Source organism: Narcine bancroftii, chromosome 1 (genome assembly GCF_036971445.1).
Source record: "Narcine bancroftii isolate sNarBan1 chromosome 1, sNarBan1.hap1, whole genome shotgun sequence".
Lineage (NCBI taxonomy): Eukaryota > Metazoa > Chordata > Chondrichthyes > Torpediniformes > Narcinidae > Narcine > Narcine bancroftii.
In genome coordinates this window covers 84,071,672-84,089,186 of record NC_091469.1, presented here as the reverse complement: position 1 = coordinate 84,089,186, position 17,515 = coordinate 84,071,672, and the positions used below count along the sequence as shown (strand labels likewise).

Below are 17,515 nucleotides of genomic sequence, written 5' to 3'. Positions count from 1 at the left end.
GAGGGAGGGGGAGGTGGGAAAGGATGCTAGTGAAATTGTCATTTTACTTCATCCCTTTATTCCATCCAAGGATCCAAACAATCTTTGAACATAGAACAGTACAGCACAGTAAAGACCCTTTTGCCTTTGATATTGTGCTGACCTATATATTCTGACCAAAAAAAAATGAACCCTCTCTACCCCATAACCCTCTATTTTTCTGTCATCAATGTGCCTGTCTTAGAGTCTCTTAAATGCCCCTGATGTCCCAGCCTTCACCAACATCTCTGGCAAAGTTAGGTTGTGAGGGGAATGCAGAGTGGCATCTCTGGCACCCACAACTCTCTGTGAAAAACTTACCCCTGATGTGACCCTAAACTTTCCTCCTTTACTTTGTACAGATGTCCTCTAAAGTTTGCTACTTCTGCCTTGGGAAAAAGATGCTGGCTGTCTACCTTACCTATGCCTCTCAGAACTTTGTAGACCTCAACTAAATTGAAGCAGCAATTCACTTGCATTTCTTATTCTCTAGCATTTCCAATGAGATCTCCTCTGCACTGGAGAAAGTAAATACACATTAAATTACTTCAATGATTTAGATGAGGAATCAAGACCATTGGGGAACCTCTTCCTATCATGGAGGTCATCTACTACACTAGACGCAGACGGAAAGCAATAAACATTGTGAAAGACTCCACACATCCCACATGTAAACTGTTCTCCATCTGCCATCAGACAGCTTTTTCCTAAGCCATCATGCTCCTGAACTCCCAAGACAAATGTTAAAGTGTACCATGGACTTTCAGAGTATACATCTCAATAGCTTAATATTTTAATGTGTTAACTTCATTCCTAACATATCTAAGTAAATATGCTCCATGGTCAGAGAGAAATGCTATTTTGTCCTACCATGCGAGTATGGTATGAATGATAAATAAAATTGATTGACTTGAAGTCAATATATCCTATTTTCCTGATAATAAACATAAAGTTAGCTGGTGGGTTAGGTTGTGAGGGGAATGCAGAGAGGCATCAAGGACATAAAACATATTAAATGAAAGGGAAAGGACTTTAATATGCAAAAAATTCAGGCGTTAATTTTAATGGTGAGAAATTCAAAGTGTTGATGTTTGGGGGACCAAGGCATTCCTTGAAGGAAAGAATATTGTTCTGATAGAGGAAACTCAGCAAAGGTTTATCAGATCCTGGGTGGCAGCTTGTTTTTTGAGGAGAGACTAGGCGGTCTAGGTTTAGAGTCTTCAGATTTTAGAAAAATGATCTCATTACTTTAAAAATGATTTTTCCCTGGCTGGTGTACCGAGAATCAGGATCATATCTCAAAATAACTATTTTCCCTTTCAGGGAAATGATTTTAAAAATCCTTAACCTTTTAACAGGAGCTCTATTGAGTGTGTCCTACAGTAGTGTCTAACCACCTCCCTCTGCAATTGGATTCTTGAGTTCCTGTCAGAGAGATCTCAAGCAATCTGGATCAGTAAGAGCACTTCCAAGACCTTCATACTGAGCACGGGGGCCCCCCAGGGCTGTGTGTTTATTCCACTGGTGTTCACTCTGCTGACCCACAACTGCACAACTAAACACAGCTTGAACCACATCATCAAGTTCATTGACAACACAATTTCAGTGGGCCTTATTAGTAAAAATGGGGAGTCAGCAAACAGAGATGAGGTGCAGTTGCTAATGGATTGGTGCAGAGCCAACAACCTGTATCTAAACGTTAAGAAAACAAAAGAGATGGTAATCAACTTCAGGAGGGCCCAGGGGACCACACTCTGCTGACCATTGAGGTTGTCAAGAGTATAAAGTTCCTTGGAGTCCACTTGGCAGAGAACCTCACCTAATCCCTTAACACCAGCTCATAGCCAAGAAAGCCCAGCAGCACCCCTACTTCCTTCAAAGGCTGAAGAAAGTTCATCTCTCACCTTCCATCCTCACTACGTTCTACAGAGGATGTATCAAGAGCATCCTGTGCAACTGCATCATCGTCTGGTTTGGAAGCTGTACCACCTCGGACCGCAAGACCCTGTAGAGGATAGTGAAGTCAGTGGAACAGATCATTGGTGGTTCTCTTCCTAGAGGGGAGGCGATTCGAGGTCTTCACGGATCATAAGCTGCTGAATTTTGCCTTCATTAAAGTGTCGGACCCATGGTCAACCAGGCTGCAGAGGTACCTGTCCTACATATCCGAGTTTACCATAGATATAGAGCATATACAATACCATTGTATTGTATGGAAGGTGTCGTGGGGTGCAGCAGAAAGCAAGCTCCAAGACTCAAATCAAAATCACCGTAGTGTCCAGGATCCGGTCAGGGAGAAGGAACATTGAGACTTGAAGAAAAGAGAGTGAGAAAGAGCCCACTCAGACTTAAATATTTCCTGCTTTGCTGAGCTGGGACCAATGATAATGCCTGAATTTCCCATTCTGCAGAGCAGGGGCCAATGGCAGTCCGTGCTCAGGCTTATGGGTGGGCACACACCTGACTGGCTGGTTGCTGGACAGCAGGGTGTGGCTTTTGATTAAAGGAGATCGCTGATTGGCCAGCAGTACATTCACTGGGAAGACCAACGTGGTGGCCAACACACCGTCCGGGCCAACAGTCCAGGCAATGCATATTCTATCCCAGTGCTTCTCAACCCTTTTCTTTCCACTCACATACCACTTTAAGTAATCCCTATGCCATAGGTGCTCTGTGATTAGTAAGGGATTGCTTAAAGTGGTATGTGAGTGGGAAGGGAAGGTTGAGAATCACTGCTCTTGACCAAATTGTTACTGATATATTGTCATTGGCCCATTTCCTTTGGAGTTATGAAACCATGCACATAATGAGTCAATTAGGTACAATTAAAACAGTGGTTTTCAAATGTTTTCTTTCCACTCACATATCATTTTAAGCAATCCTTTACTCATTACAGAGCACCTATGGCATAAGGAATACTTAAAGTGGTACATGAGTGGAAATAAAAAAGTTGAGAACCTCTGATCTATCCCAAGGAATGAATCACATAACCCTGACCCAGGTACAACAGACAGACCCTGGCATCCCCATGTACAGGATGCAGTAACAGGTCTCAAGCTGGAAGACATCCACATTGGCCCCGGCAACTAGACCCTTCTTTGCAACATTTTGTCCAGCAACCCTCTCCCCATCGTCCCAGCAGCAAGGAGACGACTGGTATTTGATATGGTGCACAACCTGGCGCACCCAGCCATCAGGACTACCATTCAGATGGTAGCCAGCAGGTTCGTTTGGCATGGCCTCTGCAAGCAGGTCAGCCAATGGGTGAGAACTTACATGTACTGCCAGACGTCAAAGGTACGTTGAGGTGCCATCCCCCCCCAACCATTTGAACTGGCACGACGGTGATTCAACCATGTGCTCATAGACATTGTGGGACCCCTGCTGGAGTCACAGGGGGCAGGATACCTGTTGACAATGATGGACTGTCTCACAAGGTGGCTGGAAGCAGTTCCACTGGCAGAAACCTTAACAGAAGCCTGCGCCAGAGCCCTAATAAACACATGGATGGCCCGATTTGGAGTCCTGGAGCATCTGACATCAGAATTCACCTCAGGGCTCTGGGCAGCCTCCTGGGAACCCAATTCCACCACACCATAGCATATCATCCCCAGGCCAACAGGTTGGTGGAGAGGTTTCACAGGCACCTCAAAGCAGTGCTGATGGCCCAACTCAAAGGTCCGAACTGGGTCAATGAACTGCCATGGTCCTCCTGGGAATCTGCATCGTCCCCAAGGTAGACTTCAATGCCTTGGCAGCGGAAATGGTGCATGGACCACCCCTGGGCAATTCCTGGCTACCACCAAGGAAATGGGCAAACCACCAGCGGCAGCCCTTGAGTGACTGAGAGAACTGGGCACACTGGTCCTGGCTCAGCCTTCAGCACACAGCCATCCCAAGACATTCATCCCCGGGGCCCCGAGAAGTTGCACATACATTTTTGTGCGGTGAGGGGTGCACCAAGTGCTGCTACAGCGCCCATACGAAGGACCCTACCAGGTGGTGATGCATTACGGGGCTTCGTGTGTTCTGGACATCAGCGGCAAGGAGGAAACATCTACTATTGACCCCCTCAAACCAGTACATTTGGACACCAGCCAGAAGTCAGTATCGAATGTATCACCTCATGTCTTGCTTTCATTCTCTGCTGTACCATGCGCTACATGGTAAACATTTTGGGTTGATGGTGTTCATCAAAACTGGGTATTCAGAGAACCCAGTACAAAGAGTACAGGGTGGGAGGAACAGGACAGAGGCATGTGAGATTGGTGAAGCAATGAAGAAAATTAGCAGGTGCCAGAAGGACATGTGGCAGTGGAAGCGAGTCTGGGTCAGGTTATGGCTGAAGGGCTGGAAGAGAGTAAAACCATGGAAGAGAGCAGTGAGAGAGACTCACAGAATCCCTATCAAAGAGAGGAGGAAAATCTCTTCAAAGCTGGTACACCTTGAAGAGTCGTAAACTGGAGACATACAGAAGAATGCAGCTGCTGGAATTTAAACTTAAACACAGTCTGTTGTTGGAACTCAATGGGTCTAGCAGTTTTAGTAGGAGAGAAAGAGGACATCATTTTCAGTTGAAACCTTTTATTGAGACTAAGTGGCTCGGGCGTTAGTTAGACAGAGGGGGCAGTTACATATATTAATTGAAGACAAATATCAAGATTTTCAATAATTATGTCGATACTTTTGTATTGGACCGCCTCCATTCTCACGGAGATTGTTTTCCTTGCTTTTGTGGACATGCAGCGTTCTCAGAAAGCAAGAGACATTCGGGCCTGAGCCTTTCAGACTGCGTCCGAACCACGTGACACGCCCTGACGAAAGACGTCGCCTACCTGGCACTTATGATCGAGTTTCCATCGTGGACGGGGTGCGGGGATGAGCCTGGTTCGCGCGTTTGCTCGGTTAGAGGCAGCGGGGATCTTGGTCTGCCGATGCCGTGCATTGTACCCAGGCCGGACTCTCCTTGCTCGCGCTTCAGAAGGCGGCCAGCCTCCAGCCAACTGCAGAAGTGTCGGGAGCGGCCAGGGAACGCGGGCCGCCGTCGGTGCGAGCCAGGCCGCTGCCAGCCACTATCAGCTGGTGTACACCTGCAAGGTGAGAGGGCGCCTTGACCTCACGCGTATGGGAGAAACAACATTCTGCGTTTCTCCTCCAGCAGTCAAAAGGCAGTGAATGTGGTTGGAACTCAGCCCGTCTCGCACGAGAGGTAACGCGTCCATGGACATATCAAGGTGTGAGCAAAAAATCAAGACAGGCGTCTGAATAAAGACTGGGGAAAGGGGGGAGGCGTCTGAATAAAGACTGGGGAAAGGGGGGAGGCGTCTGAATAAAGACTGGGGAAAGGGGGGAGGCGTCTGAATAAAGACTGGGGAAAGGGGGGAGGCGTCTGAATAAAGACTGGGGAAAGGGGGGAGGCGTCTGAATAAAGACTGGGGAAAGGGGGGAGGCGTCTGAATAAAGACTGGGGAAAGGGGGGAGGCGTCTGAATAAAGACTGGGGAAAGGGGGGAGGCGTCTGAATAAAGACTGGGGAAAGGGGGGAGGCGTCTGAATAAAGACTGGGGAAAGGGGGGAGGCGTCTGAATAAAGACTGGGGAAAGGGGGGAGGCGTCTGAATAAAGACTGGGGAAAGGGGGGAGGCGTCTGAATAAAGACTGGGGAAAGGGGGGAGGCGTCTGAATAAAGACTGGGGAAAGGGGGGAGGCGTCTGAATAAAGACTGGGGAAAGGGGGGAGGCGTCTGAATAAAGACTGGGGAAAGGGGGGAGGCGTCTGAATAAAGACTGGGGAAAGGGGGGAGGCGTCTGAATAAAGACTGGGGAAAGGGGGGAGGCGTCTGAATAAAGACTGGGGAAAGGGGGGAGGCGTCTGAATAAAGACTGGGGAAAGGGGGGAGGCGTCTGAATAAAGACTGGGGAAAGGGGGGAGGCGTCTGAATAAAGACTGGGGAAAGGGGGAGGCGTCTGAATAAAGACTGGGGAAAGGGGGGAGGCGTCTGAATAAAGACTGGGGAAAGAAGGGGTCCAGACCAAAAGCTAAAAAGTGTTAATTGGATGAGGAAAATGAAAATTTATACTGACTCATTCGGGAGGCAGAGGGGGTGATAGGAGTTACAGGGACTCTATCCCACCAAGGAGGCTAGATGGGTGACAGGCAGTGCAGGACCCCCCCCCCCCCCCGTGGCAGTTCACTTCAATAACAAGTACACTATTTTGGATTCTGTGTGTGGGTGGGGGGTGGTATGTACCAGGGACGAGCCATGACAATCAGGTATCTGGCACGAAGTCTGGTCCTATGGCTAAGAAGGGGGAGGGGGGGTGGAGGAGAAGAGGTGAGCAGAGCTGAAGTGATAGGAGATTCCATAGTTGGGGGAACTGATAATAGGTTCTGTGGAGATGATCAAGTATCCTGGATGGGGTGTTGCCTCCTTGGTGCCAAGGCACATTCTTTGGCCCACAAAATCAATGCTACCAAGTTAGTGCCACCAAATGTCATTTTCTTTTACAACAATCCTAACCTCTTATTATCCTGTATGTTTTTGTGATGTGAGAAGCTGGAGCAGACAGAGAAACCCATGTGGTCACAAAGAGAACATGCAAATTCCATATAGACAACACCATTGGGTGGGTTAAATCTGGGTTGCTGAAGTTGTGACAGCAGCTCTACCTGTGCTACTGCACATAGAAACTCTTTGTATGTCGGGAGCTCTATGAGGACAATTGTCAAGAAAACAGAGGGATAGGGAAGTTCCTCTTTTAGCTCTGAGCATTTTTGGAGTATTCTGAGGTCAGAGAGTTGATTGCCATGCTCAATATCCAGCGCTTGTTTACAAAATGGAATGAGTAGAAAGGAAGGGTTTGGTGTGGGGATGCATGGTTAAGCTATCAAATAGAGAAATGGAAGTAGAACTAAGCACAAAGATCATGTAAGCTGTGGCTTAACAATACAAATGGATATCATATTTCAGGTGTGCCAGGCAAGATCTGCAAAAAGAATTTCCAAGCTTGCATATCACAATGGAGTGGTTATTGTAAAATGCCCTGGATGCAACAATCATCATGTAATTGCTGACAATTTAGGATGGTTTTCAGACCTAGAAGGAAAAAAGTAAGTTCTAGTTAACTTACTTTAATTATAATTTCAAAAAGGTAGTGGGGATCAATTTTGGTTTTCTCAATCAATTGCTAAAGTTTTCTTGTGCTAGTTTTTTTCTGAAGGATAGTAATGGATTATAAAACTAAAACCCAGCATTAATGGAAGGGTTTGTGATATAATTGCACAAAGTATCAGGGTTTGTATGCAGTAAATTGTGAAAAATAAATTTATTTTGAGGTAACCTTGTCTGAATTTCTACATAACTATAAGTACACTTGGAAATTTAAATTTAATTTTTTTTTAGACACACAGCAAGGTAACAGGCCCTTCCAGCCCATGACCATTTATACCTAATTGACCTACAATCGCGGTACATTTTGAAGGGTGGGAGGAAAATGCAGACCCGAAGAAACCCACACAGACATGGGAGATTGTACAAATTCCTGACAGAGACCACTGGTCCCGGTTACAGGCACTGTAACTGCATTGCACTAACCACTACACTAACTGCCACCATGTTCCCTGATCCAATCTGAGTGCCAATATATTTCAAGTAAGGTCGCCACACCTTAAAAAATACGTTATGTTTCTTCCTTAGATTGTATGTGATTTTCTCCAGGGGACTTCCACGAAACCACTATATACTTCCTGGCTACCGCCAAGGCAACCTTCACGAATGAAATTTGGTATTTGGACATTCTAAAACTCGTGTCCGCAACGTCTCCCAGAAGGTACACTTCTGGATCCTGTGGAAAATCCACTTTTGTATTTTTTTTAGAATGTACCCCAGGCCTTCCCAGAAAGATCTTACCTTTGTACATAGCCAGATGGAGTGGACAGAAGTTCCAACCTTCACAACACACCTAAAGCACATTTCTGAACGTCCTGGCTTTGATTTATGCAATTTTTGTGGTGTGAGGTTCTGTACCATCCAGTATCTGGCATTGATGACATGGGTCCTGCATCCACTCTTCATTGATTGTTGTGCCACCCAAGTCTGACTTGCATCTCTCCCTCAACCAGTGTAAGTCCAGCTTCAGGCCCTCATTTTGGAATGTGTAATATATCTTAGAGATAAATTTACACACATTCCCCAGTCGAATTAGAATCTCCATGTTTACTACATCTAGGTAGTATATTTCCCTTAAGAAATATATTATTTCCAGATAGCATAAGAATGTTTTATTAGAGAAATCGTATTTGTTCCTTAACTGCTTGAATGACATGAGCTGCCTTCGCTTGTAACAATCCTTGATACACCTGATCCCCTTTTGGCACCAGGTGTCCAGGATTTTATTACTCAGAGTCAAAGGTAGTAAATTGTTCTGGGTCAAGGTGTTTTGGGGATAACTCTTTTGCCCCACTGTTAGTAACTTAAGCAAGCAATCTCCAAAACATGAATTTTCTCTCTAATTTATTATTAATGTAACAAAACCAGATCTTTGGAAGTAAAGTCCTGAGATTCTAAAAGCAGGAAAAAGAAACAGCAGTGTCATTGGGCCTTGACTGATAACACTGGACAACAATTTTTAAAAAAATGTTTTCTTCCTGAAAAAAAATTGGGCATTATGATACACAACTTAAAGCTGAAAACAAAAATAATTTCAGATTTGCTGGATCACGTAGGAAGTTGGAGAAACATTACATTTTATTACATTTATATTGTGTAATCACATAATGATGCTGACACATAGCATTAGTTCAATTGACCTAAACATGGTTTGCCTCTGATTTTCATTTGTACTCAGCATCTGATGCCTCTTATGTCAGTGTCCAACAATAGTCGGTCAGCATCGATGAACTCCAGTTGCCCTGACACAGCTTTTTCATGGTCGCAATGTCCTGGTGAAACCTTTTACCATGTTCATCACTGACTGCACCAAGATCAGCAGGGAAGAAGTCCAAGTGTGAATGCAGAAAATAAATTTTCAATGACATGTTGCACTTCATGGTTTCATCTGTTTGATGTAGATTTAAAATATGACAGGAAATTACAAAAATGGGTTATATCTATAAAACAGTATGTGATAGGAAATCTTTAAGGCGATTTTCATGATCAACAGTCCAAATCCAACCAAAAATGTTCATAGAACAGACCATAGAAAATTATAACACAGAAACAGGTCACTTCAGCCCTTCTAGTCTATGCCGAACCACATTTTTTTACCTAGTCCCACTGTCCTGCACCCAATCCATAGCCCTCCATACCTCTTCTATCCATCTACCGGTCCATATTCTTCTTAAATGTTAAAATTCAGCTCGCATTCACCTCTTCAGCTGGAAGCTTGTTACATAACTCCACCACTTTCTGTATGAAGAAGTTCTCCCTCATGTTTCCCTAAACATTTCCCCTTTCACTCTTCACCCATGTCCTTTGGTTTGTATCTCACCTATCCTCAATGGAAAAGGCCTGTCTATAGTTAGTCTGTTTGCCTCCCTCATAATTTTAAATACTCTGTCAAATCTCCCCTCATTCTTCTATGCTCCAGGGAATAAAGTTATAACCTGTTTAACCATTCCCATAACTTGGTTCTTGAAGTCCGGGCTGCATCTTAGTAAATCTCTGCACTCTTTCTACCCTATTGATAGTTAGGTGACCAAAACTGCACACAATACTCCAAATTTGGCCTCACCTATGTCTTATACAACTTTAACATAACATCCCAATTCCTGTACTCAATTTTGTTCAGGAAGCAAAATTTTTGTAGTCCATTCTACTTCATCCCTCTTCATATGGTATTCTGCCATCCCTGCTTACGAAGTTTTAGCTTACTATTCAATTGATAAATATAAATTTAAAGTATAACTTTAAAATGCTCTAATGTCAATGTGCTCCAATTATCTTTCATTGACTAATCTCGCACAAGGTTTCTTTGGCACATGTAATTGCAATGAGATGTATTAAAGTCATTTTTTAACTATTTCCTTTTGATTGATGCCATCAGAAATATTGAAGAAATATTGTCCGCAAGAGGAGAGAAAGTTCAACGCGTGGTTGGTGATGGCTCTCTGGAAATTATGATGAAGGTTGTCAGTGATAACCTTGGAGATTCAGCTGAGGGGAATATTTCTGAGGAGGACGCCTTGAGTTCTGAAGATAAACTTAAATCATAATACTGTTGCCAGGGTAGACACTTTTGGTGAAGCAGAACTGGAATACAACTGCATTTCTGACTTCCAGTGGGTCAGGCTCAGTTGGGAATCAGATTTCCAAGTAATGGAAACCTCCAATGCAAGATTAACAAATTTCAATTGATATTTTGATTTTCTCATTTGAGGTCTTATATCTGCTAATTTCTCCATTAAAAACAAATCTAGCACATGAGGGTATTGAATTCTGGTAATATGTTCCTGGAGACATATGCAAACTTTCTTGTTTAACTCTATAAAATCTTTATTGTTTCTCAATGACCTTTAAGCAATATGAAAGCTATTTTATTCTTTCTTTTCTCACTCCTTACCCCTGCAATTATTTTTCTTTGCATTTTACACTTACTAAAGTAGGAAAGGAAGTTATTCTTCCCATTGTACCAGCACCTGCAATTTGGGGAAGCCATCCAATTAGTCCTACACTCATCCCTTTGTTGAATACAGCATCTCCCCGACTTACGACCATCAGTACATACGACCAATAAAACATAATGGCTGAAAGGAATACGATAGTGACCGTCTCTCAGTTGCCATTTGGTAGGAGCAGAAAGCTCGCCAAAGAAAATGGCAAGCAAGAGGAAAAACCCATCCCTTGTTGATAGATCTGACAAGAAGCCAAGGAAGATGCTCAGTTTGGATTTGAAAATGACTTGATTTACGACTTTTACTTGCCATACTAACATACTTCCGACTTGTGGACATTTCGAGATACCACCAATAGGTCATAACGTAACTGGGACGTATGTCGGGGAATAGCTGTATTCAATTTCATAACTTGTAACGTCAGTATATCTAAACTACAAAAGTCTTTGCCTATTTTACTCTTTTGAAGAGGAAATGGCCTCAAGGTGATCCCTTCTTTGGAAAGTTATATACATTTTGTTCTGGTATTTTGCATCATCACCATTGCATATCAACGAGACCAGAATGATGATTATTAAAGGGATATACTCATTCTGCCTTTGAGTTTCAGAACGGCCTCACAAAAGCACCCAAACCTAAAGTAATGGGTTTGTTTTTCTTACAATTTTGTACGTGTGTGTGTGTGTATGTATATATATATATATTCTTTCTTTGGCTTGGCTTCGCGAACGAAGATTTATGGAGGGGGTAAAAGTCCACGTCAACTGCAGGCTCGTTTGTGGCTGACAAGTCCAATGCGGGACAGGCAGACACGGTTGCAGCGGCTGCAGGGGAAAATTGGTTGGTTGGGGTTGGGTGTTGGGTTTTTCCTCCTTTGTCTTTTGTCAGTGAGGTGGGCTCTGCGGTCTTCTTCAATATATATGCAAGAAGCAAATACTCCATAATCTTATTCTTGCAAATGAATTGCATAACTTCAATGTATTTGACTCGTGCCTACATTTCCAACAAAGCGCGTTTTGAGTCCAAAGGGGTTAAACGTGAACAAGATGAAACTGCACTTTTAGATTCAGAATCAGACTGTATCGACATGAACAAGTCACGAAACTCTGATTCCGAGATTGTGGAGAAAATAGTAGAATTAATATTTCAGTTCATTCCCTTCAAAATATGACATTGCTTTTTTTCGTTCGAAGGGAAACGTCGCATTTATTTACCTACTGCGATAGCAGATCATAATTTAATGTCTGAGCTGTCTCTTATGATTCCTCGTGTGGAGATTTTTGAGTTCAAGTTACGGCCACCATGTTCCCCAAATCCCACCAGCATCGAATCTCCTTTGCGGCGACGGCGCGACCTCACCAACATGGTGTGACCTTCCCAAAATGGAGTTCGTCACGTGCTGGGGTCCCGCGCCACTGTTAACGGGCAGCGCTGTCAGCCATAGAGAACGCGCAATATCCCGTCAACTCAGCCGTAGGTGCCAATCAACTCCGCCAGAAGGCGGGATGTCGGGTAGTGGTGGGATCGGTGGGAGTGCAGCGGTGGCTGAGGTGAGTTGTTTTCGGGTGTGGGATCGAATCTAGTTCCGCGCAGCCACGTGCCTGGGCGTGAGGACGGGGGAAGGCGGGTGCGTCCAGCTGTTGGAGATCGGAGATCCGTTGCTGAATTTGGGGAGGAATGGCCCTGGGTGAGAGGGACGTCGTGGGAGATGGTCTCCGCATTGGGCGCCCCCTGGAGGCGTGGGCACGAGGTTCAGCGACCCGACTGAAGTGTCCTGCAGTCCCTGGCTGAGCCTCGCTTATGGTTTACTTGATCTCTTCGCTGATCACCTCGCCAATATCGTCGATCTCCCAGTGACTACCCATTTCTGAAAGAACAATGAACCTTACTTTCTATTTTATTTCTCGTTCGTGAAAATTCTGATTCATTTCAATTCCCCTTCTGATTCCCTTGCTGACAGACCTGTTCATGGTCTCATGCAATGCCTGACTGAGACCACCCACATATTACAGGAACAACTCCTCAACTTCCGTCTGGGCACCTTCCTATCAGATGACATTAACATTGACCTGCGGTTTCTGTTAAAACCATCCCCCTTCTTCCCCCCCCCCCCCCCCCCCCCCGTCTAGTTTGGTCTCTCTCTTTCCCTTTTCCCTCTGTCTCCTTTTACAGAGCCAAAATCAATTCTTACCTCTCCTCTTACCATATCCAGTTAGCACCTTTTGTTGGTCTGGACTCCTCCCCCTGCTATTTTTTGGTCTTTATTCTGACACCTTCCTGTTCTTTGCTTATACTTGAAAGAAGGGCGCAAGTCTGAAACTTCAGTGATATATTTTTTACTTCCTCTTGACACTGCAAGATTGTCTGAGTTCCTCCAACATTTCTGTGTTTTTACATGTTTCACTCGCTTTTGCTTGATTCTGATTCAGAATGGTGAAGCCCTGCTGCAAAGGCACCAACTCTGCAGTTAACCCTGTTTCTTCTTCCACAGATGCTGCTTGACCTGTGATTGTTTCCAGTAATCTCTCTTTCATTTCAGTTTTCCAGAAGACGAATAAAAGATTCATTGGCACTACTTTGCAGCAGAACAAGGGTGTTAATCCTTGCTGCCTTGAACCTCAGTCAGCATCTACAAAGTGACTGACCTGTTATTTTTTATGTGGATCTTTGCTTGGAGCACTTCAAAAGGTGTTTCATTGGATTTAAACCAGATGAGGGCATTCTGTGATTGTTTAAAAAATATGAGAAAACATTGCAACCTTCAATTGTGTATTGCTTGTTTTCTTTACAGGAAAGACTTGTGTAGCACGAGTCAGAATATTAGGCTGTACCAATGCATTTTTCAGTCTATAGAGTACTGTAATTTTGAAATGTGGTTAATTTTGTAATGTGGGAAATGCGACAGCCATTTATTTGTATTCAGCAAATTTCTACTAACCACAATAAAACTAGCTGATGTTAATAGTGAGGCTGGTTGTGAAATAAATATTGCTGTGTACCCCAAAAAGATCTTTATTTAATTTTAAACAGTGCTATTGAATTGTTCACATCCATCTAAGATGGGGAAGCAATCCTGATTTAATATCATGCAAGAAACCAAAACAGTCTCTAAATTCTATGCTTAAGCTCCTAGCTGGACTGGAACTCAACCTTACTTCTTTGGAACAAATCCACAAACCGTAGTCATTGCACTCATTACCATTGTTTCAAGGTTTTTGTGACCTGCACACTATTGTCATGAGCCCTAGATCAGGACAATTCAAGAATTGTAATCACTTAATCAAAAAGGCTGTTGAATTGTCAACAGAAAAAGTGTTGAAAATGCTTTAATAATCTGTAACTTTGCCTATTGTTTCCCTCAGTTCAGGGAAACAAACTAGAATGTCACAGCAACGGACATTGCCTCAAAGTAAAGAGCTCCTACTCCAATCTTACAACAAGAGATTGAAAGATGACATCAAATCTATTCTGGATAACTTCACAGAAATCATTAAAAGTGCTCGGGTATGTGGTGACCAATCTGGACAAGATTGCCTGTTTGTGAGAGTGCTTTCAGTTTACCTAATATTAATTATTTAAGGAAATATTTTTCAATGGTACATATCGCCCCTGAAATTTACTAGGGTGTGACTTCCAGGAATAGTTGTCAGGAAATTGACAACACTGAGGTTTTAACTGCACTGTGTGTGTGTGTTTTTCTGGCAGTTTGATTGACAGGTTGAGTTCCATGTTATATGGAATGGTACAGAGAGATTGCAACCCAGGAGAAGTTAGATTTTCACCTGGATGGGGAAGAGATTGTGGGAAGATTGATTATATAGGTTTCAGAATCCGAAATATTGTCACGAACAAGTCATGAAATTCGGTGTTTTGAGGCAGCATCATAGAGCAAACATTCATATTATGAACCATCTTACAATAGTATATAAAATAAAAATAGGAGTGCACGTCAGTAAGACGGTGCCTTTGGTTCATTGATTATTCAGGAATCTGATGGCAGTAGGGAAGAAGCTGTCCTTGTCCTGCTGTATCTAGGCTCCTGTATCTTTCTCCTGATGGTAGCAGAGTGAAGAGGGCACGGCCTGGGTGGTGGAGGTCTTTGAGGATAGAGGCGGCTTTTTTAAAACACTGCCTCATGTAGATGTCGTCAATGGAGTGAAGTCTGGAGCCTGTGATGTTGCAGGTCGAGTTAACCCTCTGGAGTTTTTTCTTGTCCTGAGATTTGGCGCCTCTATACTAGACAGTGATGCAACCACCAGAAGGCTCTCCGTGGTACACCATAGAACCAATGAAAGTTACAGCACAGAAAATAGGCCATTCAACTCCTCTGGTCTGTGCTGACTAATAAAACTAGCTAATCCCACTGACCTACTCTCCTTCCATAACCCTATCCATGTATTTATCCAATTTATTGTTAAAACTGAAGATTGAATCTGCATTCACAACATCAAATGGCAACTCATTCCATACCCTTGCCACTCTCTGAGTGTTCTACCTTCAAACATGAGTTTCGGCTTTCCCTTTTCCACTGATTTTATCAGTATGCCGGCATCATCAAACGCCAGGGATATGAGTAGGGTAGAGGTGCTTAAACCTCTGTGTGAAATGATGTAATTTGATGTTGACATTCAGACAATGTTCCTTTTCCACTGGACCCTGTCCCAGTAAATTCCCAGTTAATTCCTGGGTAGGGTGCTAGTGGAAAAGAGGCTGTTGACACCCAGGAATTTGAAGTTCTTGACCCTCTCCACTATTGAGCCCACGATGAGGACTGAGCCATGTTCCCCTGACTTCCTCCTGAAGTCCACAATCATCTCCTTGGTTTTGCTAGCATTGAGCACAAGGTTGTTGGTATGACACCACTCAAAGAGCTGATCTATTTCCCTCCTCTAGGCTTCCTCATTGCCGTTTGTGATTTTGCTGACTACTGTGGTGTCGTCAGCAAACCTGTAGATAGAGTTGGAATTGTGCCTGGCCACACAGTCAAGGGTGTATAATGAGAGGAGCAGTGGGCTAAACACACATCCTTGGGGTGTGCCTGTGTTGATAATCAGTGAGGAGGAGATGATGTTTCTAATTCGTACTGACTGTGGTCTCCTAATGAGAAAGTCAAGGATCCGGATGCAGAGTGGTGTGCAGAGGCCTAGAGTTTGTAGCTTCTTGAAGCAATGTTATTGAAGGTTGAGCTACAGTCAATCAAGAGCAGCCGTATATATAAATTGCTGTTTTCAAGGTGATCCAGAACGGTGATGTGAAGGTTTGTGGTCTGATTGTAGGAGAGAGGTTTGAAAACGTAAGGAACTCTTACTTTGTTTCTCTTTGAGTTGGAGTCAAGAGGCTACAATTGAGGTAATTGATTAGGGCTAGGGAGCAATTGAGATTATAGATAAGGACATATAAAAAGAGGGGCAGCCGTTAAAGCGGCCAGTGATGGAGTGGCTCAGAGAAGGAGATTGTGGCTTTGCCGAGTAGTGGCTGAGGAGGAGTTTGCTCCCAGTAATGTAAGAATGGCAAGTTTCTTTAAGCTAGTTAATTAACTGAGAAATTGGGTAATTGAGGCAGTTGTTAGGGTTGCCCAGTGTTCCGACTGCAGGATGTGGGAAGTCGGGGACAATACATTTGTTGCTGATGATTACACTAGCAAGAGGTGCATCCAGTTTCAGCTCCTGATAAACCGAGTTAGGGAACTGGAGATACAGCTGGATGAACTTCGGATCATTCGGGGGGCAGAGGCAATGAGAAAGAGGAGTTTTAGGGAGGCAGTCACCCTTAAGAGTCAGGAGGCAGGTAGTTGGGTGACTGTCAGGGGAGGCAAGGGGAAGAGGCAGAAGGTGCAGAGTACCCCTGTGGCTGTTCCCATCAATAATAAGTATACTATTTTGGATATTGTTGGGGGTGACGACCTACCAGGGACAAGTTGTAGTGGTCATGTCTCTGGCACCGAGACTGAGCCCTCAACTCAATAGTGATAAGGGATTTGATAGTTAAAGGGGACAGATAGGAGGTTCTGTGGGAGAGATTGAGTATCTCTGATGGCCTGTTGCCTCCCTGGTGCCAGGGTCCAAGATATCTCAGATCGAGTTCTCCTGACTCTAAGGAGAGAAAGTGAGCAGCCAGGTGTCGCAGTCCATGTAGGGACCAATGATGTGGGTAGGAAGGATGAGGAGGTCATGCTAGGAGAGTTTAGGGAGTTGGGTGCAAAGTTGAAGCACAGCTGATAATCTCAGGATTGCTACCCAAGCCATGTGCTAATGAGCCTAGAAATGGGGAGATCATGCAGCTAAACATGTGGCTAAAGAGTTAGTGCAGGAGGGAGGGCTTCATGTTTCTGGATCGTTGAGCTTTGTTCCAGGGAGGTTGGGACCTGTTCTAATGGGATGGTTTGCAACTGAACTAGGTCAGTGGGATTAGCTAGTTTTATTAGTCAGCACAGACCAGAGGGGTTGAATGGCCTATTTTCTGTGCTGTAACTTTCAATGGTTCTATGGTGTACCATGGAGAGCCTTCTGGTGGTTGCATCACTGTCTAGTATAGAGGCGCCAAATCTCAGGACAAGAAAAAACTCCAGAGGGTTAACTTGACCTGCAACATCACAGGCTCCAGACTTCACTCCATTGACGACATCTACATGAGGCAGTGTTTTAAAAAAGCGTCACTTTGCTAGTGCTTTTCTGGAGGGTTTAAACTAGATTTTCAGGGGAAGGGCAACCAGAGTGATAAAGCAGATAGAGAGATGGAGGATGGTAAGGGTCATGTGAGGACTGCATATAAAGACAGAAAGCAAAGGTTTGTGCATGATGGAAATAATATCAGATGTATCTATTTTAATGCAGTAAGGCATGTAAGCTTAGGCATGGATTTGTATGTAGCATTATGACGTTATTGCTG

General features: G+C 44.0%; 1 protein-coding gene and 1 long non-coding RNA gene across 11 annotated transcripts in view; one reads left to right on the top strand and one right to left on the bottom strand.

Annotated features, from left to right (window-relative positions):
* Window positions 1-4,840: 4,840 nt before the first annotated feature.
* The window catches only part of med22 (mediator complex subunit 22), a 35,145-nt gene continuing 22,470 nt past the window's right edge, over window positions 4,841-17,515 (top strand). For 4 of the 10 annotated variants that reach the window (XM_069931517.1, XM_069931499.1, XM_069931506.1 and 1 more), the window contains exons 1-3: window positions 4,843-5,115; window positions 6,987-7,126; window positions 13,990-14,131. In XM_069931517.1, the coding sequence (XP_069787618.1) occupies window positions 4,897-5,115; window positions 6,987-7,126; window positions 13,990-14,131 (501 nt within the window). In that variant the 5' untranslated portion in view covers window positions 4,843-4,896. Of the gene's footprint in view, window positions 5,253-6,986; window positions 7,127-12,062; window positions 12,178-12,225; window positions 12,315-13,989; window positions 14,132-17,515 lie in introns of those variants that run through there. The other 6 variants (XM_069931509.1, XM_069931527.1, XM_069931548.1 and 3 more) reach the window with 6 other exon arrangements.
* On the bottom strand, window positions 8,745-12,926 carry LOC138760699 (uncharacterized). Its single transcript, XR_011355817.1, has 2 exons — window positions 12,819-12,926; window positions 8,745-9,072 (listed from the first exon to the last, which is right to left on the bottom strand). It is a non-coding gene; the product is annotated as an uncharacterized lncRNA (long non-coding RNA).